This window comes from Cynocephalus volans, chromosome 6 (assembly GCF_027409185.1).
Source record: "Cynocephalus volans isolate mCynVol1 chromosome 6, mCynVol1.pri, whole genome shotgun sequence".
Lineage (NCBI taxonomy): Eukaryota > Metazoa > Chordata > Mammalia > Dermoptera > Cynocephalidae > Cynocephalus > Cynocephalus volans.
In genome coordinates this window covers 61110953-61133660 of record NC_084465.1, presented here as the reverse complement: position 1 = coordinate 61133660, position 22708 = coordinate 61110953, and the positions used below count along the sequence as shown (strand labels likewise).

The window sequence follows — 22708 nt, the reverse complement described above, 5'->3', positions numbered from 1 at the left end:
AAAAACCAGTCAAGGGGTGGCAGGTCAGCTCAGTTGGTTAGAGTGCAGTCTTATAATACCAAGATCAAGGGTTTGGATCCCCGTGCCCGCCAGCCACCAAAAAGAAAACAAAAACAACAAAAAACCCCAGTTGAAGTTAGATGTTATAGTTTCATTTATTATCATCTTTACTTTTTACATATGGAGAAGTTCAAGAGAGGTTAGATAACTTGCCCAAGATCACTTGCTGATGGTGGCATCAGGGTTTGATGGCAGATATGATCAACTTCCAAGCTTGTGCTCTTAGCCACTGTATCTTCTCCTTTCTCCAGATTTTAATCATGCGTCTCCATCTTCCATTTTCGCTTCGAGACTATGACCATGCCTTTGTCTTGATCACTGTATGAGTATTACCCTGTCTGGTAGTTGCCAGATACATAGTAGATTCTCAAATGTATTTTGTTGAATGTGGCTGACTATGATTTGTAGGGCGAATCAACCTTCTAATAGAACTGGGTGCAGGATTGTGTAGCACTGGTGTTTTAACAAAAAGTCCTGAGGAAAGAGATCATTTGTAAAATATATAACTGGTAGATCAGATGGGCACCGTACCTAATTCTACTGACTGTTGCAAATTCCAAATCTGTATATTTATGTGATTCTTCCTCCATTCCTTGTTCTAATCTCTTGTCCTAAACTGTTGAATGACCACCTCGAACCATGGCTTGGATTCTAAGTGCTGCATGACTAAAATGTTCTGACTCAGACTCTACCTGAACACAAACGTCTTCAGAGCTTCTATCTAGGTGCTATATAGTGTCCTCAGAATCCAGCGTGGCCGTGTTTCCTAATATTTATAAATGCCTCCAAATGCAAAGCAACGCTATGTTACCTTTAATGGTCTGTCTGCCTCTAGTTCTCTGCGCTAAAACCCAGGGAAGTTGACACGCGAAGCACTGGATCCGCAGCAGCAAACATGTTAGTACCATCACCGGACAAATGGGTGGGCAAGTCAAAGAAGCACCTGGCAGTATCCCCTCCCGACTGCTTCTGTAAACAACCCACGACCCCTATCACAGAACAAACCAAGACAAACATATATAAACAACCCTAAATCAAAATTACCAATGACTCCCGTTCTGCCCTAGCTGTGCAAGGACGGGGATAGTTAAAGCGGGCTGATTGTCTTTAAGATGCTTTCGGCCAAGTGCGAAGCTATCTCCAGAAACGTGCTTTGCCCACGGGGATAGCCAGACGCTGATTACCAAGAGGCGGAGGGACGCGTAGCCGCGGAGATTGACAGCCCCACCGGGATTCATCTAGCATCGCTAGAAATGAAGGGCCGCAGCCAATGCGGCGCCTCGGCCTGCGGGATTGGAGGCCTCGGTCGTGACGCGATCTGGGCGGGCCGGGCCGGTTTGCGACAGTGGCCGCGGGTCTCGGTCGAGGGAGCTAAGGGGCCTCGTAGCGTAGCCCCGGCCCGCGCGCCCGCTCTCCTCCGCCGCGGAAGGCCTCTCCGTCCCCCAGGCGCCCAGCCGGCGGCCCCGAATCCGGCGGCCCCGAATCCGGCGGCCCCGAATCCGGCTAGGGTGTGTGGAGCGGGGACTTCTCAGCGAGGGGCGGCTGGGGACGCCAGGTTTGGCCTACGGGCGAGGGGCGGGCGGGCGTCTGTGCAGGGCCCAGGCGGGACTCTGGCTGGCTGCGCCTGGCCGTGCTCCCGCTGCGACTCCGCAGAGAGCGCGGCCGGCCGAGGGCGCGAGCTGCTGGCCCCGCGCGGCAACTTCACTTCTCCCGCCGCTCGGGAGTTGGGGGCGGGGCAGAGGGCTGGGGGAGGGGCTGGGAAGGCTTTCGCCCGCCGAAACTTTTCACCGCCCGGTTGAGGATGAAGGTGTACGTGCTCCCTATGGAAAATGTGGCAGACACGGGAAATTACTTTGGGAGGAAATGGGGGCGGAGGGGAAATGGATTTGCTTTGAGGGCTGCGGCCGGGGCTGGCAGCGTGCGGCGCTGAGGCCGAGATTTGGGGAAGGGGGCGCTGCCCGGCTGGGGGCGTCCCGCCGAGTTGGCCACGTGCTGTAGTTTTCTTTCACTTCCTGCGGCAGCTACTCGAGATGAGGAGGAGAGCGGGGCCGGGGCACAGCGGCCGTGTCCCCGGGGGGTGAGCGCTCGCCGCCACCACTTCCGGACCCCCGGGTCTGGGCTATGCGTGCGCCGCGAGCGGGAGGCGTTTGCAGTCGCGGGCCTGAGGCAACGCTGGCTCGCTTTTGAGTGGCTTGAAAGTGAAGAAGCCCCAAAATGGAGGACTTTTCTACCAGGACCTACGGCACCAGTGGCCTAGACAACAGACCTCTGTTCGGGGAGACGTCAGCCAAGGTGAGTGCGGGCTGTGGTTCCACGCCGGGGGGGGGGGGGGGGGGGGGGGGGGGGAGAATGTGTCCGCCCCGCGACCCTCCTGCCCAGTCTCGGCTGGGTCCTGGGGCGGTCCCCGAGGGCACTTGTGGGTAGAAAGAACCGCTTCCCTCTCAGGATGTTTGCCCTGCCGCTCGTCGCCTACTTCGGGACAAGGTTGGCCAAAAGCCTTAAAGGCTGGGAGTGGCGAAAAGTTCAGAAAGTTCTGGGCTGTTGGAAGCTTTTTGTGGGGAGTGGGGAGATAGAAGCAGTGGTTGCACAACCGCACCTCCAGCAGGCGTACTGACCTTCTAGAGGCTTCAGGTGTGCACCCAGAGCTGCTGTGAGAAAGGCAAGGAGAGGTACTTCTGATTCCTGTTTACGCAGAGCCCTTAATGGTTTACTGCTCAGGCGGTGAAGCAGCCAAGCAAGGAAGAAGGGGAGAGGCGTGAAATGAGGGCTTCTTTATTGATGGTCTCCATTCCAGGAAGAGATCAAAGGATTCATGGGCTCAAGCAAGCTGTAGTACATTATTCGAGGCTTTTAAAAGTATAACACCTTTTAAAAAGCTTAATTATGTCATGTCCTGCGCCAACACTTGAGAACTCTTTTCCTGTCTTCAGCATTAACTTTCTGAGTAGTTCGGGCAAGATTAGCCTGGGGTTTTTTTGAGGGGGGGGGGGTTGTTTGTTTGTTTTCTTTCATCTAGAAAGTGGCTTGGTGATCTTTGACCCCTGATAAAGTGCTTTCAGCCACTCAAAAGGTAAGGCACATAGAGTCCAGAGTTTCTTGGATTTCTTAGCTTTGTCAGGAGCCCTCTAGCAGACAGGATAGGGAACTTGTACACCTAGCAGTCTGAGCATAGTCCCGAATTTGGAAGCTGCCAGCCTGTCACAATACTACTTTATATTTTAAACTCCACGTGGATTTTGCTTTCTCAAAGTGTTTTAATAAGAAAACGTTTTAATAAAACGTTTTAAGCTTGACCTTCAGGAAGATGCACTTCATTCATCTTGTGGCTTTGCATAATCCCACAGTGCTCCTGGTTTAAGAAGCATGGCCCTACTGCAGTAGATGTTCCTATTTCTGTAAACATTTTGAGCATTATGTGCTCGGCCTTGGGGATCCAAGGAGACCAGTCAGGTAGGGAAAATATGTAAGCAAATGTGATGTGGTTGGATCTGTGCTATGACAGGGACACAGAGGGGACATGTTGGGGTACAGAGAAGAAACTGGTTGCTTTTATATGGGAAGTTTGTTCAGCTGTCCCAACAGCTAAGAGATTCAGTGTTTCCCCCACATGCTTTGGCACACAGATTGGGGTTCTGGGTGAACCAGACCTCTGACCCTTTTCAACCCCATAGCCTTGTAAAACAGAGGTAGATAACTTGGTAATGGACTTGATTTATGTAGACACTTGGAAATACCGATGTTTTCTGAACAGCTTGGGCCAAAACATCGAAAGACTAAGTTTCCTATTGCCTATGATACATTTGAAATCCATCCAAATAACTTTAGTATTCCAAGTGTATCTCTGCTTGTTGCATATTTATTTTGTTCAAGAGTATGTGGTCCTGGTATTACTTCAGCAACTTTAGTGCATTATAATAGTAGGTTTAACTACTCAGAGGAAAAAGTTAAGAATACTATGTAATTCTAAATCTCACAAATTTTCTCCCTTTAGCTCTTTCTGGGAGGCTGACAGGGTAATTGGGAAGAGAGAAATTCCACAGAATTGAGAAAGGAGAGAGATCCCTGGTCTGAGGGTGTGAGAAAAGAATCATGTTTCTTGCAAATCGAGATGCCACATCTGAGGGAGGAGAGGCAGCCATCTTTGTTCCCAGCAAAGGAAGATTTTATTTGAGGGCCTGAGATGGGTGAGGCACAGGAATGGGGCCTCAATAATGAAAGGTTAGGACATGTTACAGTTGAGCCATTTCCATGGAGGACAGTAGCTGCTAGAGCAAGTAGATTTCTGTGGGCCCTGAGAAACCCATCACTGGCCCTTGTGTGTGGGTGACCCTAGCCTGCTCTCTTAAAGATGCCAGGAAACTGGACACAATAGCCACTTTACAGTGGAAACTTGGTGTTAGTGAATTACCACTTCTGAGGAGAAAATCCAGAAAGGGGAAAGCCTACTCCCTGTCATAGTCTTGACAGATTTTCTGAGCTTTTAGTAATTTAATTTTACTTTATAACAACTGACGACATACAGCCTCTCAATTTTAGGTACAACCCCTAAGTTTAAGGCAGTGAGGGCTGGAGCCCAAAGCACAGAGAAGAGTCTGGAGAGAAGGAGTCTTAGTGCCAGGCAACATGCTGGACATTCAGCTTACCCTTGTTTGATCATCAGATTCCTTTGTAAGATGGATGTTGTTATTCCTATTTTAAAACTAAGGAAGCGCACGTCAGTGAGGGTTACTTGTTCAGTCATATAACTAGTGCTCTGGTAGTGTTTTACCAACTCCCTTTTGTGAGTTGAATAGTATAGTAAATAGTAAATTATGCAGTCTGTGCCACATGCTTCTTAAAGCACTGTAGACATTCACATACCTGTTGCCCTTCCGCAGGAAATAGGAGGTGAAGTGGTTTGCCCCAAGTCATGTAGTGAGTGAAAGATACTGAAATCTACTGCAGAACAATAAAAATATAACCCAGTGTGCACCACTGTTGTGAGCAATCCCTGAAGGAACATCTGTGTTCACCTGTACTGCGTGTGCATGGTGATTTCAGTTACTGAAACCCCAAATTTATTCAGTCTTTAGCATGGTATTTAGGAATAACTTTACAGATCCAGCCATGGAGCAAAAAGCAAAGTGAAACAGTTCTCTGTAGTTACATAAATATCTAAGCGATTATTAACAATAGGGAAAGGTGTTCTTTTTTTTGTAGGAAATATATCCCTCACTCCTTGATGCCTTTGGAAGTACATATTAGGTGGGCTATCTTATGAATCCTGGTTAGAATGTCCAGATGCTTTTTTCATCTGTTTTAAATTATTCCTAAGTTCTGTGCTATATAGGACATCTCTTTCAGGTAAAAAGCAAATATGGCGTAGGTACCAGGATAATAAGATATATATGAAGTTTCTAAGCCCATGTTTCAGGTTAGCATTTTTTCAAGGAGCATTATCCAGTAGAAATATAATGTGAGCCATATATGTAATTTTAAGTTTTCTAGTAGCCATATTTTAAAAAGTATAAAGAATGGAGCTGGCCTGTTAGCTCAGCTGGTTAGAGGGTGGTGTTCTAACACCAAGGTTAAGGGTTAAGACCCTTGTACTGGCCAAAAAAAAAAAAAAGTATAAAGAAATAGACGAAATTAATTTTAATTTACTTAAACCCGTATACCCAGAACACTATCATTTTAACATATAATCAATTTAAAACACTGAGATATTTTAACATTCTTTTTTCATACTGAGCCTTTGAAATCCATTGTGTATTTTACACTTACAGCCCATCTCAGTTCATACTAGACATATTTCAGCTGCTCAGTAACCACGTATGGCTAGTACTACCGTTTTGGAGAGCACAGTTCTAAAGCAAGTGTATTAGTTATGGAGGTTCCATAATCATGTTTCTGAAACATTTTTCTTTACTGTGGGACTTTCAGAAGTTGTAATATGCTGATTTTCATTGTGACTCTAGCTGGTGACGGTGGGTAAGTAGTACTTCTGTAGCTATTTTGGTGGTGTGGCCTTTCTAGCCCTAGCACAATGCCTTACACAGTTCTTACCTCCACCTCCCTAAGAGCATTTAGGAGACAACGTTTCTGTAAGATGCCCTTTGGGAAACGTGACTCTAGGAATCTCCTTCCTCTGCTCTTCCCTCCCCTAGTGTGAACTAAAACCTGGAGATATTCCCCCTTTTGTTCCCACAGCTGACTTTAAATTTTCTTTAGGACAACACACAGTTTGAGCAGTCTTTCTTCTTCGTAATGGAAGGATATTAAGTTATTCTCAGAGCTTGTGAGTCAGTCTTGATTTCTTGACTTGCTAGCCGGCTGCCAAATCATCTGAAATCAGTTTCAGCCAGTCTAGGCTAGTGGACTTTGGAGGGAAAGGGGGAATGGTTCTCTCAGTGGGAGAAAGCAAAGTGGTATCCCATAGCTAGAGCAAATGGGAGAAGGCCAAACAGCCACACGTGGTAGGATGTAGTGTAAACCAGTTTTTAGACCAGCCTATTCTATTAATGTTCACTCATCACGAAAATAAGTGATTTATCCTCCAAGAAGGGTGGTAACAGTTCTTGTCCCTTTATTCCTTCTTGGATGTGATGTATGAAAAGTGTGAGTTGGGGAGAAGGTGCATGCACTGAACTTCCCAGCAGATAACATAGGGGAGGGAGGACCTCTGTGGAGGGGCCAAGTTAGTGGGCTCTGAGGGTCAGATTTTTGGTTTCGAAGGCAAAAGCATCTACCTGCATCCCCCTCTCCCCCAATAAAAAAGCAAACAAATGGTAAAAAATAAGGTCTTTCGGCCAGCCCATGGCTCACTCGGGAGAGTGTGGTTCTGATAACGCCAAGTCAAGTGTTAAGATCCCCCTTACTGGTCATCTTTTTTTTAAAAAAAAGGTCTTTCCATGACAGTATTTCTAGTCAAGCAATTCAGATTTGGAGTATTTGGCCTCTGTAAATAATGGTGTAAGATTTAGAGTGCTACTTCATGCTCTTCTTTTTAAATTTTTTTTGCTGCTTAATTAAGAACACAGCTGTGATTAAAACTGCCGTGTTTTGCCTGCCATGTGTGCCTGCTGCCCCTCTCCCTACCTAGATCCCCGAGACTGAGGGTACAGGCTTTTAGCTTCTCTTGACAGCTTTTGGGTGATCCTGTGGGCACAGCTCCTGTCTCCCTCAATGGAGGGCCTGTTGCCCAAGGGACTGAACACAGTTGTCTCCTCTCACCCAGCCTACCAAACAACGTTTAGTTACCATTCCTTGTGCTAGAGAAGCAATTCAGGACAAACAGACGCCATGACTTTTTTCTTTTCTGCTCTATATAAGTTTTCTCTCCCCCAACCCCACCAGTGGACCAGAATCTCTGGGGGTGGGCTCAGGCATTGGTATTTTTGGAAAGCTCCTCAGGGGATGTTGGTGTGTAGGGGGGGTTGAGATCCACTTATCTTAACCTTTCTCTGTGTAAGGCTAGTCCAGGCTACCACCTCTCCACTAACCCCTTTCCTTTTGCTGCCTCCTGGCTCTTTGCAAATACTGTTCTCCTTTCTGTAGTGTCCTCTTTTCTCCAAACATCTGAATCCTGCTCAGTCTAAATCTCCACTTTAGAATTTCCCTTACTACCCAGCCTTTATTCATGTTTCCCTGGCACTTAATCCTTGTACGGTGAGGGACTTGTATAGATCTTGCCTGTCTGACAATAGAGTAAGCTCTTTGTTGGTAGGTGCCAGGTTCCTCATTTCTGTAACCTTTTTAGCACTAGGTATAATATCTTACCTAGTTCTCAATTTCATGTGGATTAAGTTTTAAGTGAAGTGAGAATTTAACATCACCAAGAAGTAACTTGCATTCTTGAGACATTCTGTACCCACAGTAGAAGACAGGGAATGGTGTTCAGAAACCTGAATGTGCTGGATATTAAAACAGAAGGTTGTGCTTTAGGCTCTTATGCAAATAAAGTCATCACTCTCTCTCTTCTCTCTGCTGAGCTATACAAGGGTACTTCAAAAAGTTTGTGGAGAAATGGAATTAAAAGATAATATGAATCTTTCCACAAACTTTTTGAAGTACCCTCTATATAGCAAAGAGGCTGGTAGGAAACGGGTAATACAATATTATATTTTAAAAACTTAAACTGAGGCCTGGCCCCTCTGAAGCTGATGGTCTACTGAGATTTCCTCTCTGTAGATGTTTTTGCTGGTCTGTGGTAGTAGACTGGGTCTGCTGAATTGAGTCACTTTTTTCTTGTGGTCAGTCCATAGGCCATGTACTCATACAGGTATAGTGACCATATTTTCTGAGCTGCTGTAGGAACACGTGGTTTGACAAACCTGAGCGTCCCTATGGGAGTAATGGAATGCATTTAAAATTGGGGCTGCTCTAGAATTTGGGGTCAGGGCATGGGGCCAGGTCAGTTTTCTTATCTCTGAGGAGCCAAATCTTTCATTAAGATTCCCTATTAGCTACCATTCGCCGACCCTCTACTAAATGTCAGGTACTCTGTTGTAAGGGCTTTATAAAACAACCCCGTATGTTAGGCCATTGTACAAATAAGAAACTAAGGCTTAACAGTTAAGTGACTTACCCAAGGCCACAGGCAGGTATATGGCAGGAGAGAAAGTCTGTTAGGTCTGTCCAGGTATTCAGGCTCCTACTTCGCAGTCTTTGCACTGTGCCTCCCATTCTGAATCTTGGAGCATGTCAGATAAGGGCCTGTGTATACCAACTCTAGGGGTATTTTCCTTCTTTTTTTTTTTTTTTTTTTTTTTTTGGCTGCTGGCCAGTAAGGGGATCTGAACCCTTGATGTTGGTGTTACAACACCGTGCTCTAACCAACTGAGTTAATAGGCCAGCCCCATTTTCCTTCTTAAACATTTGGAGCAGGTTTGTTTTCTGTTTTTACTGTGATCTGATTTCCATAAATGGCACTTCAGTGAAAATATATTTCATGTGCTTATATCTGTGAGAAGGAGAATCTGGATGGATGTACAAAAATACAACTGAAAGATGCTTCAAAATGTGAATCTATGGGGTTGGCTGGTTAGCTCACTTGGTTAGAGCATAGTGCTGGTAATACCAAGGTCAAGGGTTCAGATCCCCTTACTGGCCAGCTGCCAAAATAAAAAACACCCAAAAACAAACAAAAATGTGAGTCTGTGAAGGGAAAAACTAACAAATGTCTAAATTACTTTCTCTAGATAGAAATGAGGGGGGAAGTTGGCGTTCAGATCTCCAAATAACAGTAGAGGTCATGGGTCTGAGAAGAGAGTGCAGAGTGTGAGAGCTGTAAAGGCTGGGTATGCCTGCATTCTCATGTCATTTCTTATGTATCCTCTGCTCCAGGCACTGTTCAAAGTCCCATGTTTCTTTAGGACAACTCAGAACAGTGTATCTGTAGTCAGAGTTCACCACACCCTACAGTTAGCCAATGAGGTAAGATGTCTCCTGACTTTCCACCTGTGTCAACACAGTCCGTCTGGTTGTCTCTGGTGGCAGTGTGAGGGGAAGCTCTTTAGGCAGAGCTGTGCAGCTCTGGGGGAACCTAATTAAACCCCTGGGCAGGGCCTGAGGTTTCTTGCTTCTGCTGGGCCCAAAACAAACCTTCTCCTGCATTTTGCATCCTCTCAATATCTTTATTTCTGGAGGGCTGCTCCCTAGGCTTCTGACTGGATTATTTCCATAACTTTCATGACAAGTTTTACACTGTGATTTGGAAAAAGAAAAGCAAAGTCATTTCTGAGAATCAACTTTTTATTTATGGTATTGGAAACCCTTGATTGAGAAATGCAAAACTTCGGAGTCAGAATTGTGGGATGTGGCTCAAGGGTCTGAATCACTCAGGTAAACAACGGTAGGAAGTAGTGTCCTTTGGGTATTTAAAACATGCTAACTGTGTTGCCTTGCTTCTCTGTCCCTCCCAGGGGAAGATAATCACTGTATTCAGTGACATGAGGACTCTGTGGGGTGGTGAGGATAAATACAAAAAGATGAGCAGGGGCTGGCTGGTTAGCAGGGGCTGGCTAGTTAGTTGGTTAGAGCATGGTGTTATAACACAAAGTTCAAGAATTCTGAGGTCAAGGGTTCAGATCCCCATTCCTTCCAGCTGCAAAAAAATAAAGATGAGCAAAATGCTGGGGAGCATGGAGGAAGGGGTAATTCTCCTGGGGGTGTCAAATCAGAGGACTTGCGAGTCTTGGACCTAGGAGCAGGAGTAAGGTTTTTGACAGGATGAGGTGACAGGGAATCCTAAGCAGGGAGTCCAGCTTGAGTCAGAGAGGTGGGAGCAGGAAAGTACAGGAAGTGGTAAGGGAGCTATAAGTGTTCTGTGGTGACTGGACCCTAGAACGTGGGAGGAATATTCAGAGGAAAGGCTGGGCTGGATGGAGAGCCTTGAATGCTGTGCTGAGGAGTTTGGATTTTCTTCTGGAGGTTGCAGGTTGTTGATTGTGAATGTATGTATTCTTTCATTCAGTTACTAATTAAGTGCATACTACATCCCAGGAAATGTGCTGGATAGCATATCTTTTCTCATGCAGCATATGTACTGCAGGAAAGAGGCATTAAACAAATCTTTGTTCTTCTTTCTTAAGCTTTAGTCACCTTGGCGATCTTTTTGTTTTCCAAATTTGTCTTAGTCTGTTTGTGCTGTTACAACAAAATACCACAGACTGGATCATTTATAAAGAACAGAAACTTATCTTCTCACAGTTCCAGAGGCTGGAATGTCCAAGATCAAGGTGCTGGCAGAACTGGCTGCTTTCTGCTTTGCAAGATGGTGCCTTGTTGCTGCATACTCCAGAGGGGAGGAACTCAAGAGTGTGCTTCCTTCATCTGCGAGCCTCTTTTATAAGGGTGCTAGTCCCATTTATGATGAGGGTAGAGTCTTCCTGACTTAATGACCTCCCAAAAGCCACTCTTAATACTGTTGCATTAGGGAATAAGTTTCAACTTGAATTTTGAAGACACCATCATTCAGACCAAAGCACAGTTCACCAAACTCATTCCTGCTTCCAGGACCTTTGCACTTGCTGCACTGGCTTGTCTGCAGTACTCTTCTCTTTTCTTAATAATAGCCCTGGCTCAGATGTCACATCCTCAGAGAGGATTTCTTGACCTCCCTTTTAAAAATAGCCTTCCCTGGTCACTCTTCATCTAACCTGTTTTATTTTCTTCCTACCACTTAGCATGTAGGAAGAGTGGAGAATGAATGCTTAACATCTAAGTGGGAAGTGGGATGGGTGGAAGGCTCTTCTGATGTTGGAGGGACTTGAGACTTTTGGGCAAGAGAAGGACTCCATGAGGGAGAGATTCAATATAGAGGTGAGAATGGAGATAATGAATTGAGCCAGGACATGGATGCAGGATTGGCAGAGAAACAGGTCTCTTTTTGGTCCTTTTTAGCCTAGAAGGAATGGAGATTGGGGAGGATGAACTTGCCTCTCTTTTTTGGCATCTTGTTTTGTAAGGATGTCTACTGATGTTAGAGGCTTCAAGAATGGGATTGGGAACCTGAGGAGAGGTGGAGCTTTGAACTACTTTCTGGAGAGACAGAAGAACAGTCAACCCAGAATCAAAGCCATGGAAATACAGTGAAGGCCCAGCCATGGGCAGAAAACATGATTTGTAGTAAACCTAGTTCTTTCAGCTAATATTTGATCATCTGATATATGCTGGACATGGTGGTTGGCAGAGGGATATGGCTAGTGCTATCACCCACCTATACAGTGGCACCTTTGTACAATCAGAAAGAGGTTATTTCCATTCTGGGTAGGGGCAGCCCCCATGGGCACGTGGTTTGGCTTTGTCTATATTAGCCAAAGGTGCTCCTGCCTCTGGGTGGGGGCATGCCAGTGCCAGGGCACCCAGCTTGGAAGATGCAGCACTGGGCTGGACTATAAGCCAAACAGCCATGTGCGGTGGCCCCAAATCCAACAGTGTACAAGGAAGACGTGGTTCTTACCCTCCTCCTAGACTTTATAGCATAGAGGAGAAGACAGACTGTAAACTGGCCTTTATAGTTAGGACAGTTTAAAGTCTTAAGAGCAAGGCTTAGCACTGACACCTAGAGGTGGTTGAGCTAAGGCTGGGTTTTCAAAGCAAGCATCAGAACAGATGAACAGACCAGAGAGTCTTCTGTGCATTGCTAAAAATGCTGATCCCATGGTCAGAGATTGGTAGGGAGGCTCTCAAGTCAGAGCTTTGGTGTAACCGGCTGGGAATGTTCTAGTCAATGGATGAAGACCAGATTCAGGAGCAGTAGAGGAGAAGGGGGAAGGGTAGAGGATTGGAGAAAGAGTAATTTGGCATAGCAGGTGCTGAAATAATTGAGGTAACTAGAAGAGGAAGGAAAGAGGTTGATACGAGACTGCCCAGGGACATACATTTTACAAATAGAGGATGGTACTGACATTGCCTTCTCAGGCTGGCCTGGGGAGCAGGGAATGACCTGCCGTCCGACTCCTTCCTGGCCCAGTGAGCCTGGGATGAGTACGTGGGGTGCTGACAGAGGAAGACACCTGCAGGTGTGGAGTGTGAAGACTATCCTGCATAGGATTTTTTTTTTTTTTTTTTTTTTTTTTTTTTTTTTTAAGATGACCGGTAAGGAGATCTTAACCCTTGACTGGGTGTTGTCAGCACCACACTCTCCCAAGTGAGCCAACCGGCCATCCCTATATAGGGATCCACACCCGTGGCCTTGGTATTATCAACACCATACTCTCCCAAAGTGAGCCATGGGCCAGCCCTGACCTGGATAGGATTGAGAGCACCTGGGAAGGGATGTGTGTCTGTAGGGCTACCTGCGAGGCTGAGGAGGATGAGTTTTGTGGAGTCACATAGAAAGTTCAAAGTAACACCAAAAGTGGAGTTCTCAGTCTTCCTCTACTTTCTGCCCCACCTTCTTCAAGAGTGTGAAAGGGAAATGTCTTCATAGCATTGACCATCCAGGGTTTTTTTCCTTTTCTGCAAGGAGCTTTGTCTGTTTTGCTTTGCTCTTCCCCTGGGAGTGTTGAGGAGCATTGCTGTAGGATAAGTTGCTCAGCTGGAATTAAGAACTGTGATACCTTGGAAATTGAGGCTTGGTCCTGCTCTAGCAGAAAGTGAATAACTGAGCTTGTACTCAGGCTACAAAAACCTGGACCCCAGAGAGTCCCATGGCTTACTATTGATATTTCCTTAGAATCAACAGAGCCTAGCCCAGGAAGCACCCATCAGTGTGAATGGCCTTTGTGGCTGACAAAAGCAGGGCCTCTTGCGCTGCAGGACTAGGCCACAGCTTCTGCTGTGCTGTTGTGTGCCCATCCTGCTTCAGCGAGGCTGTATGCTGTTCTGACAGGTCAGATTCAAAGTGAGTGATGAATAGTAGTGTCTATTGGTGACAGGCACTCTAAGGAATATGCTTTTGGCCACTTCTGCTTCATGATTCTCTTGTTTAACCAACATTCAGAGTGCCAACAGCGTGCCATGCTATAGGGAAGGAAAACAAGTAGATTTTCTTCTCCACCATTAATTAATTGCCAGTCTTAGTGGAGGACATGAGCAGTACATTTTATTTTGGTGTAGAAGTGTAAAGTTGGGGTGAAGTGACCTGGGAGCCCTGAGGTAGGAACATTTCTTCTCCTGAGGGGAGTTGCCAGGGACAGTGTCCACAAAGGATTTTATAGTGGAGGTGATGTTTGTGTTGAACTCTGAAGGATGAGCAGCCAAATTGGAGTGGCATTTCAACCATACTACCTCCCAAAACACAGCTCACTCTTTAGGGAACTATGACCAATGTAAAAAATGACTGTATATGAAATAAACTATATTTTCTCTATCTGTATTTATTATACGGACTTATGCAACAAATTTTTAGAGCCAGGAGAAATTTACATCTTCTAATGATCCAGCATGCTTACTTTTATTAGTGAGAACTTAAAATCCTATTGTACTTTCCACTTAGCTGCCAGGAATCTTGGTACTAACATCTGAGTTTAAATCAGAAATGTTTTCTTTAGCCAATTTTTTTCTGGTAAATTCTTTTGCTCTTTTTTTCTCCCCATTCCCCTAAACTCTTTAATTTTTGCCTTGGCCTTTTTATTGTTGCTTAAATGGGTTAGGGTTTTATAACAGTAGTACAAGCCCTTCAAATCCATTTTGAAGGTAGCCAAAACATAAATGGCCATGGAAATGGAAGGTTGAACACAGTCACTTGTTGGCATTCCAAACTGTAGAACCAGGATATTTCCAGGGAGCTGAGGACAGATGCTGGCTTTTGGTTATTTGGGACATTATTGCCAACCTGCTCCCAGCACCATCCTTACCACCTGAGCATTTGAAATGAGTTTTCTGTTCTCTGTCTTGTATGAAGATACTGGCTAATGACTGACCAGGCAAAATTGGGGGCTCCCCTGCTTACTAGGGGGAGTAGGCCTTCTTCTTTGGCCCAAGTGCAATCTGCAGCTGATGACTCAGAATCTAAATTGTTAAAACTGGGAGAGACCACATATCATTTAGCCCAGTCTTCTCATTTGATAGACCCAGACAGGTTAAGGTATCCTGAGGTCACATAGTTAGCTAGCCAGTGGCAGAATGAGATGAGAACCTTTATTTCCCAACTCTAATTTCAGGGTTCATATGTATTAGTCTAAGACGTTTTGAACTGATTAGACTTGCATTTTACAAAGAGCATTGGATTAGAGACTTTTGCCATACCTCTGTGACCGTGGGCAAATCACTCAGTCTCATTGAATTTAGTTACCCATTGGTAAATGGAGATAATGTATTCCTTCCTTGCCTCATGGGTTACCTTCTGCCATCCCAGGTACAAATCATGTGCATGTATATCTATCTTTTTCTTCTTCCCCATTTTCAAAGGAAGACAAAAATGTGACTCCTTCAGGCTCAGGCCGATCTCTTTCCTGTGCATAGCATCCCAGCTCCTTTCCTCTCAGCTCTCATGAAACTTGCTCAACTATCAGCTGTCTCCATTGCTCCATTTCTTTTTTTGTAACAGAAGTGCTTTGTTCTCCCGTGGGTCTTTGTGGAATTCTTCTTCATGAACTCCCTTTCCTTTCCTTCTTACTCATCTTCTAGTTCTTCCATTTTTGACTGCTCTGACTGCCCAAGATACCTCACTCCCTTTCTCCTTAGTGCCCTCCTGAGCTCTGTATAGTGTAAACTTCTGGAAGGTAGAGATGGTTTTATTCATTGTTGTATTTGAAATATAGTAATGTTTAAATGAATAAATAAATGACTTATGAGGTAACATGTGGAATCTCTCTCAAAACTATACTATATATACATATATGTACATACACATATGTATATGTTTATGTTCATGTATATATATATATATATGTATTTGAATTAAGACTATCTCTAAACCTGTTGCTGGATATTTTGTCTTTGGAAGGGAGATCCTAAATCCCTTCTCAAGTCATCTTAGCAGGTAAGGATCCAGGCTGATTCTGATCCTGTAAGGTTCCTTGGGGAGTAAAAATAAGCAGCAGTACAAGGTTTAAAACTCTGGTAGGGGAAAACAGTTTTAGTCAGTAGAACTAGGGTAAAAATAAAATTAGCGAGGAGACAGAGCTTGTTTCTGCGAAAAATAAATAACTGAATTTATAGAGACCAGCTAGCTGTAAAATAACCTGAGTTTCAGTTTATTCCATAAACAGCAAAGTTTAAATGCACTTGATCTTAGCCAAAAGGCCGAGAAGCGATGCAAAGTTTAAATGCAACATTCACTTTTCTCCATGTACTTTAGTTCTGATTTGGAGCTTATTAGTCCCCAAACTACCTTCTGAAATGCCGACTAACTAGCTGTTTAATTATTCTCTATTATCCTCTTTGGAAATTAGGAACTGGAAGAGCTGCTAAGGCCCTGAAAAATAATCTCTGGGCCAAGGGAAGGATTTCCATCCTATGATTTGAACTTGACGCTAAACTGTAGAGCAATGCTTCTCAATTTTAAATGTGTACACAAATTACCAGCTATTGTTAAAATGCAGATTCTGATTCAGTTAGTCTAGAGCAAGGACCAAGATTCTTCATTTCTAGCAGGCTCTCAAGTGAGGCTGATGCTGCTGGCCCACACATCACACTTTGAGTAGCAAGAGTTTAGGAGAGAGAGCAGTTAGAAGTGTGAGCTCTTTGAAAGCTAACTGTGCTGTTTCTTTGACCTGGAGTCATGGTTATATTGATAGCAGAAAGCTTGAAGCCAAGGTCTTGGCTTGGAGAAAAAATATTGAGAGAAACACTTCTACCGTATCCTAAGTAATTCATCCCATCTTGGGAGTCTGAGAGGGAACCACTGCATTATAACAATAACTGATATTCATGAAGATGACTTTGAATTCTGTTCAGTGACTGTCTAGAAGGCAGGCAGGGAAGTATTCATTAAAGTTCAGATATATTTTTATCAGAATGATTAAAACCAGTTATGCTTACATGGAATAACTGAACAGTTTGGAAAAATCACTATGAGGAAATCTTCATTCTTGAAAGATAAGCATGTACTATAGTATTTTGCAAATAGGCTTTCTGAGATGCCATCTGCCACTTGACATCTGTCTAGACCAACAGTAGCATTCTAGGTTGCTCTTCCAGTGAGGAGTATAAATGGAATCTTCTCTGTTGAGGAAAGTAGGCCTGGCATTGAATCCTGTCTCCAATACTTACTGGTATTGAGACTTTGGGCGAGTTCTCAATTCCCTGTGCCTGTTTTGCTTTGCTACCTGTAAAGTGGTCATATTACCATTTCATCCCAGGGTTTTTAAGAAGAAAAGATATGTGAAAGTTCTTAGCGTAGTTACTATCACTTTACCATTATTTTTCCCCCCTGCTTTGATCTTGGTGGGCAACTTGCTGTGTGCCATTTGGCAATTAGTGATTCATCTTGGCTACCTCTCACCTGAACTTCCTCATTGGCTGCTCTTGGTGGGAGACGTGTTGTGTGGTATGTATACCTTTGTAAACTTCTGCACATCTCTGGAGCACATCTCTGGAACCCATAAGGAGATGAGAGCTGATATTCTTGCTTCTCAGAGTAGACAGAAGAGTATAGGTGAACCTTTTTCACAAGGCAAAGACAGTGCGGCTCCCATAAATACATTTTGTCTTTATACACATTTTGTGTTAAACACATGCATACACACATTTGTCTTGTATGGGAATAAGTTAAGTGATCCGTGCTCTATCCCCTGGGTCTCTTCCCAAACAAATGGTCCTCATTTGATTTCTCTAGCTGAGGTGGTGATAAGATCTGTTCTTAGTCCTCTAAGTTTAGTAAGGGTGTGGGTGTCCAGTTTCTTTTGTCCTGTAATCTTTGAATTGCAGTGGCCTTGGTCTGGAGAGCTGTGGTTTGTCTTTGGTTAGATCAGGCACACCCAATATACTTGGCTTTCCTATGCTCTTCCCCTTCCAGCTGTGCCTGTCTGACTTTTAACTTCTTTGTATTCTTATCTTTAAAAGCAGACTTGGAAATGAGAATTCAGTTGCTGCTCTGTGATTGTTCCTGTGCCCTTCCCACCTCTGAGGTTTTGTTTATTGGCAGCTCTCATTTCATAACCTGCTGTTCTCTGCTTAGCCTTTAAGACTACTGACTCACTAAAGACTTGGCTGTGACTTCTCAGAAATAAGACTTAGCATTCTCATTGGCTTTAAAGTAGTATTTCCAGATCAAGTCTTAAACTCTTACCTTATTCTGTAGTTCTGTAAATAATGTCTATCAACCTATATTACTTTTTTAGACCTCATACCCGAAACTACTACTAACCAGTGACCTGGATTTAGGAATCCCTGGTTTCAAAGTTACTTCTATCTTTGCTGTATGACTGTTAGCAAATGATTTAACCACAATGGGCTTAAATTTACCTTCACCTGTAAAATTAGGATTGGATCAGAAGTTTTTTAAACATTCTGTGGAGTTGGTTGGGAATGACAAGAAAGCTGTGATTAGGAGTCCAGGCCCTTCAGTCAAATGGTTCTACTTTTATGTATAGATGGCTTTTGCTATTAGATAAGTTGGAAAAATCACTGGACAGCCTTGGCACACTATGATCCCTTCTAGCAGTAGCATCTGTTTTCAGATTTGAGGAGGACACCTATGCTGTATCACGGTACTCCACATCACCTACAGTCTGGTTCCTAAGACTTCTAGCCTACCAGCCCAGCCTCCCTGTCCCTCTCCTGCTCATATTATTCCTAGCAGCACGTGGATTATTTTTAAGCCTCCCTTCACCCTTCAGTCCAACCCTTTCAGGACTGTAGTATAAATGTTCTGTCCCTTCAAGAGACCTTCCCCAAGTTGGCCATTTTCCCAAAGTACCTTTTCCACTCTATGGCTCAATACACTTTGCTTTGTCTGGCAGTTGAATGTATAAAGCTCAGATCTTGGTTTCTTCATTCTAAACCACCCCAATGTCTAGCATTATACCATTCTGAAAGTGCCATGGATCCAAGACATATGGCTTAAAAACTCTTTTCTCTTTCAGGACCGAATCATCAATTTAGTTGTTGGCAGCTTAACATCTTTATTGATTCTAGTAAGTATCTGTATTTTGTGCCTCACTCAGGCTCTTAGCCAAAGTTATAAAAACTTTAGTATTGTGGTTCAATTAACTCTCCAAAACAAAACAAAACAAAACAAACTTAAAGGGCTAATACATGAACATGTGAAGCGTTCCAGTTATAGTTAACGTTTTCAATTACCAAAAAACCGCAATTGGCAACTGGAGTAGCTAATTTAATTTTCACTCCTACCCCCTAGTCAAATATGTGAAATAGCACCACTGAGACAGTTTGACTTTCAGATAACCAAGTTTGCTGTTTGGTTGTCCACTAATTTGTTAAATTTAGTCAGTGGCTACCAGTAACTCCCTTTTGTCATAACCCACCATAACTCCCCATTTTTGTTAATACCCTCAAGTTAATTTTGTTCCTAAAAAACATCCATTACTCTTTGGTCAAGTTTTAAAAGATTTGGTCAGTTTATAGAAATTTTCCATAGTCTGATAATGAATTTGTCTGGCACCTTTTCATTAAATTTGTTAAAAGAATTTTAGTAAAGTTTTTTCCATGGCTGATTAATAAAAAGAATGGGTATGATGCTTAATCTGTGGTAGAAACAGAACTAATAGGGCATTAGAAACGCATCTTCTGGCATTTTTTGTAATGCTAAAGCAAAACCAGCTTTGATTATATTCATTTTTGATAACAGTATTCAAAATAAAATGGTTAGAACTTTTTCTAGTATAATCATTAATCCTGGGAATGAGGTTTAAATTATTTCTCATCTGTTAATGAGGTTATTTTGAGATTAGCTAGCTTTACTGATGTTTTATCTCCTTTCATAAGTGAAGGAAAAGTTAGAAAAGGAAGAGGTACTAAAAGAAATAACTTGAACATATTTACAAATACTTTATTAAATGTTGTATTAACATTCCAGAACGCAAACCTGGTAGTAGACGTAATTTTATAATGTGAAGCATTTTTTATTACATTGCCTAGACTATACTCTAACCAAGTCTTAGAATTATTGTTTAAAGCCTTATATAATTTCTCTTCATACAGGTAACGCTGATCAGTGCTTTTGTTTTCCCTCAACTACCTCCAAAACCGTTGAATATATTTTTTGCTGTCTGCATCTCTTTGAGTAGTATTACTGCCTGCATACTTGTGAGTACTATTTAGAATTTAAATGGAGTGTTTTTGAGGGCTTAATGTTGCTGTAGTGTTTAGGAGACTCAGCCTTGGTCTATATAAAAGGGTATCTTTGATTACACACCCTGCTCCTCCCGAAAGGATGTCAGAATTCTCACTTTTTTTGGAACCTGAGTTTCCTTTTTTCCCCCTAAATCCCAAAGTTATAACCCTAAAGGGAAACTGTTCCCTTGAGAGAGAAAATATGAAATAATAAAATTAGTGAAAAGACTATGTGGCCAAAGATTTACTCATCTTCACTCAAGAACTGTATAATAGGCTCAGGCTATGGGAGATGCCAGTTACTGCTTTTAGGGAAAGTAGAGCACTCTCGCTTTCTAATGATTACAAAATTAGTCTATTTTAATCAATGTGCTTATCTCCCAGTGGAGGTAGTTCTCCCAAAATGGAGGTAGTTAACACCCAAATCTCCTGGAAAACTTAAAGCTGTGCTGTGTCCTTGTCAAAAGAATGTTTAATTTTATTACAAATAGGCCCTTCTTTTATGGTAAAGAAACAAAGGTGGTGGTTCCTCAGTGTTGTCATTTATTAGTTGACTATTGTTTCATGTCCCTTGAGAGGCAGAATCAAAACAGTAAATACTTAAAAACAATTGTTTTGACTCATATAGGGCTTAAGTCATAATAGTAATTTGTTTAGTTGAGTTAAAATTAAACGAGGAGACATCTCCAAGTATTGTAATAAACTGATCCTGCTACATTCCTATGACCTGGAGGAAGAAATGGCACATCCCACTTTGGGAGACTTCCTGTTCCCCCAAACTGAGCTGGTTTGATCCAATTGTATATATGAATTTAAAGGTAGTCTTCCCTTCCAGTCTCTAGAAAAGTTATACCTTTTACTCAGATATATTTATAATATAACCAGGTGTATATGTTCTTAGATAGCCTGCCAAAGAAAGGCGTGACTATACAGGTTTGAACATAGAATACAGTTGGAATTATGATCTTGGATGTGGAAACTCAAATGGTAGTACTATAATATAAAGAATAAGAAATTCTGGCTGCATTGGTCTCAGGAACATAAGATTAATATGAGACTGTCTCATTTAGGAGAATAAATACTGATGAAATTGAAATTGGTGGGAAAAAATTAGTTTTTATTTTAGTTTGTATTTTAAATTTTAATAGTTGGCCCAATGGCTATTAATTAAACTTTTATTTAATTCTTCTTTTAGATCTACTGGTATCAACAAGGAGACTTAGAACCGAAATTTAGAAAGCTTATTTACTATATCATATTTTCTATCGTCATGTTATGTATATGTGCGAACCTGTATTTCCATGATGTGGGAAGGTGAGGCTGCCAAGGAGAAAATACTTACCAGGACTCTTCAAAACGGTTTATTTAGGACAGTGAATTGTTGGATAAGGGATGCTGAAGAATCTCCTGCCAGAAGTCTGATACATGACTTTCACGTTAATTGTAAATCTGAATTCCCTTTTGTGAGGGAGACAGATCACTTTGCTTTTTCTTTAAGGAGCTGATGTTGCACTTAAAACATTACAACCCTTAAAGTTCAAACAGCAGAAGTAATTTTCACTTTTAAAATTAAAATTTTTTAAAATGTAATTGCATGGCAGAAGGCTGTGTAACAAACAAAATCTTGCATTTTAAGACAAATATTCTTTTATTTCTGTTAAACTGAATATACAATTATTGTTCCCTAGGCAACCAACTTTTGCTTATAAGTTCAAGGTAACAAAACAGACAGTGAAAAGACAATTGATTGTGAAGATCTAATTACAACAATAAATAAAATAACTTATACAAGGTTGGTTTTTTTTTTTTTTTTTTTTGGTGACTTTTCTATAGGGGTCATATTCATTAAAAGCCCTAGAAGCTAGTTTTGGCTTAACCCTCTCTAGTATAGGAATGACTCTTGATTTGTTTCCTGTTGTTACAGAAGCAAATTGTTTTGTTTCTTAAAATTGCCTGAGAGGGATAAGTTACAATTATTGTACCCCCAATAATACCCACAATTATTTTCTGGGTAATTTATATAGCAAAACATGTAATAAATGGTCATGGTATCAAGGATAGGCAATATTATTACCTCCCCTTCCCCATTCAGTTTAATTTTACTTCAAAGTGCTAACTTTGTGAACTACTGACAATGGTTTCTGAGGGGGTGGAAACTGCTTAGCTTCTGGTGGGTTTTCTTACTACTCGTATCCATATTCCCTTTAAAAGTAATAAAAAACCTGTAGTGAATTTTGACTCTTAATGCTTTCCTCTTTGTCAGCTCCCACTGCCAGCAATGGGTTACTCAAAAGTAACCGCCACATAATCACTTCCTAGGTCTCTGTATTTATATGCTGGTTAAGTCTCAATGGTGTTTAATCTTTTTTAAGGTCACTGATAAGCCCTAGACCATACTGATATGACTTCATATTGATATGAAATATATATCTAGGCCTACTTGAAAATAGAGCGCCATGTCTGTTCTTTAGAGATGAATATTACTGCTTTAAACCAGAGCAGTTAAGCTTTGGCAATTTTAAACTTTTCTCAATAGGTGAAGTGAACAAAATTCCCTACTGACAAATAATACTAAACAAAGGGATCTATGCAGTTAAAATTCCCATACTCCACTCGACTACAGCCAAAAAACTGGACCTTAGGTGATGTAAAGGAGGTAAAAAGTCATAGCAGCAACAGTGTGTGTGTGGCTTAAGCACTGCAGCTATTTTAAATGGTAATTAAGCCCCTTGGGGGTTGCTCCTATTTCTCTGAAGATGTAATTAACAGTGTGGCTTCTTGAGCTGCCCGTTTCTAAGAATTACCTAATGACAGTTTACCAAATCCTCAACGTCCTTTGAGTCTTCTGAAACAGGACTGCCCAAAGATGATCCAATGATATTTGATTCTTCTTGATGATGGAGTATGGGATCTGTAATAATTGAATTAAGTTTCAGGTTAGTCTTAAATGTATGTATGTATGTATGCTCTAATCCATGTCAAG

General features: G+C 42.4%; 2 protein-coding genes across 3 annotated transcripts in view; one reads left to right on the top strand and one right to left on the bottom strand.

Moving 5' to 3' along the window:
• Positions 1 to 1399: 1399 nt before the first annotated feature.
• On the top strand, positions 1400 to 21499 carry TMEM243 (transmembrane protein 243). Of its 2 annotated transcripts, none has more exons than XM_063098960.1 (5): positions 1400 to 1568; positions 2082 to 2352; positions 18516 to 18566; positions 19594 to 19698; positions 20921 to 21499. In XM_063098960.1, exons 2-5 carry the CDS (start codon positions 2275 to 2277, stop codon positions 21041 to 21043), a joined length of 357 nt encoding a protein of 118 aa, XP_062955030.1. In that variant the 5' UTR covers positions 1400 to 1568; positions 2082 to 2274; the 3' UTR covers positions 21044 to 21499. The 2 variants fall into 2 exon arrangements, with proteins under 2 accessions (XP_062955030.1, XP_062955029.1); XM_063098959.1 differs by having other exon boundaries at positions 1400 to 1615.
• DMTF1 (cyclin D binding myb like transcription factor 1) overlaps positions 21410 to 22708 on the bottom strand; it is a 47643-nt gene continuing 46344 nt past the window's right edge. The window contains exon 18 of the mRNA XM_063098958.1: positions 21410 to 22636. Coding sequence (XP_062955028.1) covers positions 22530 to 22636 — 107 coding nt within the window. The 3' untranslated portion in view covers positions 21410 to 22529. The remainder of the gene's footprint in view (positions 22637 to 22708) is intronic.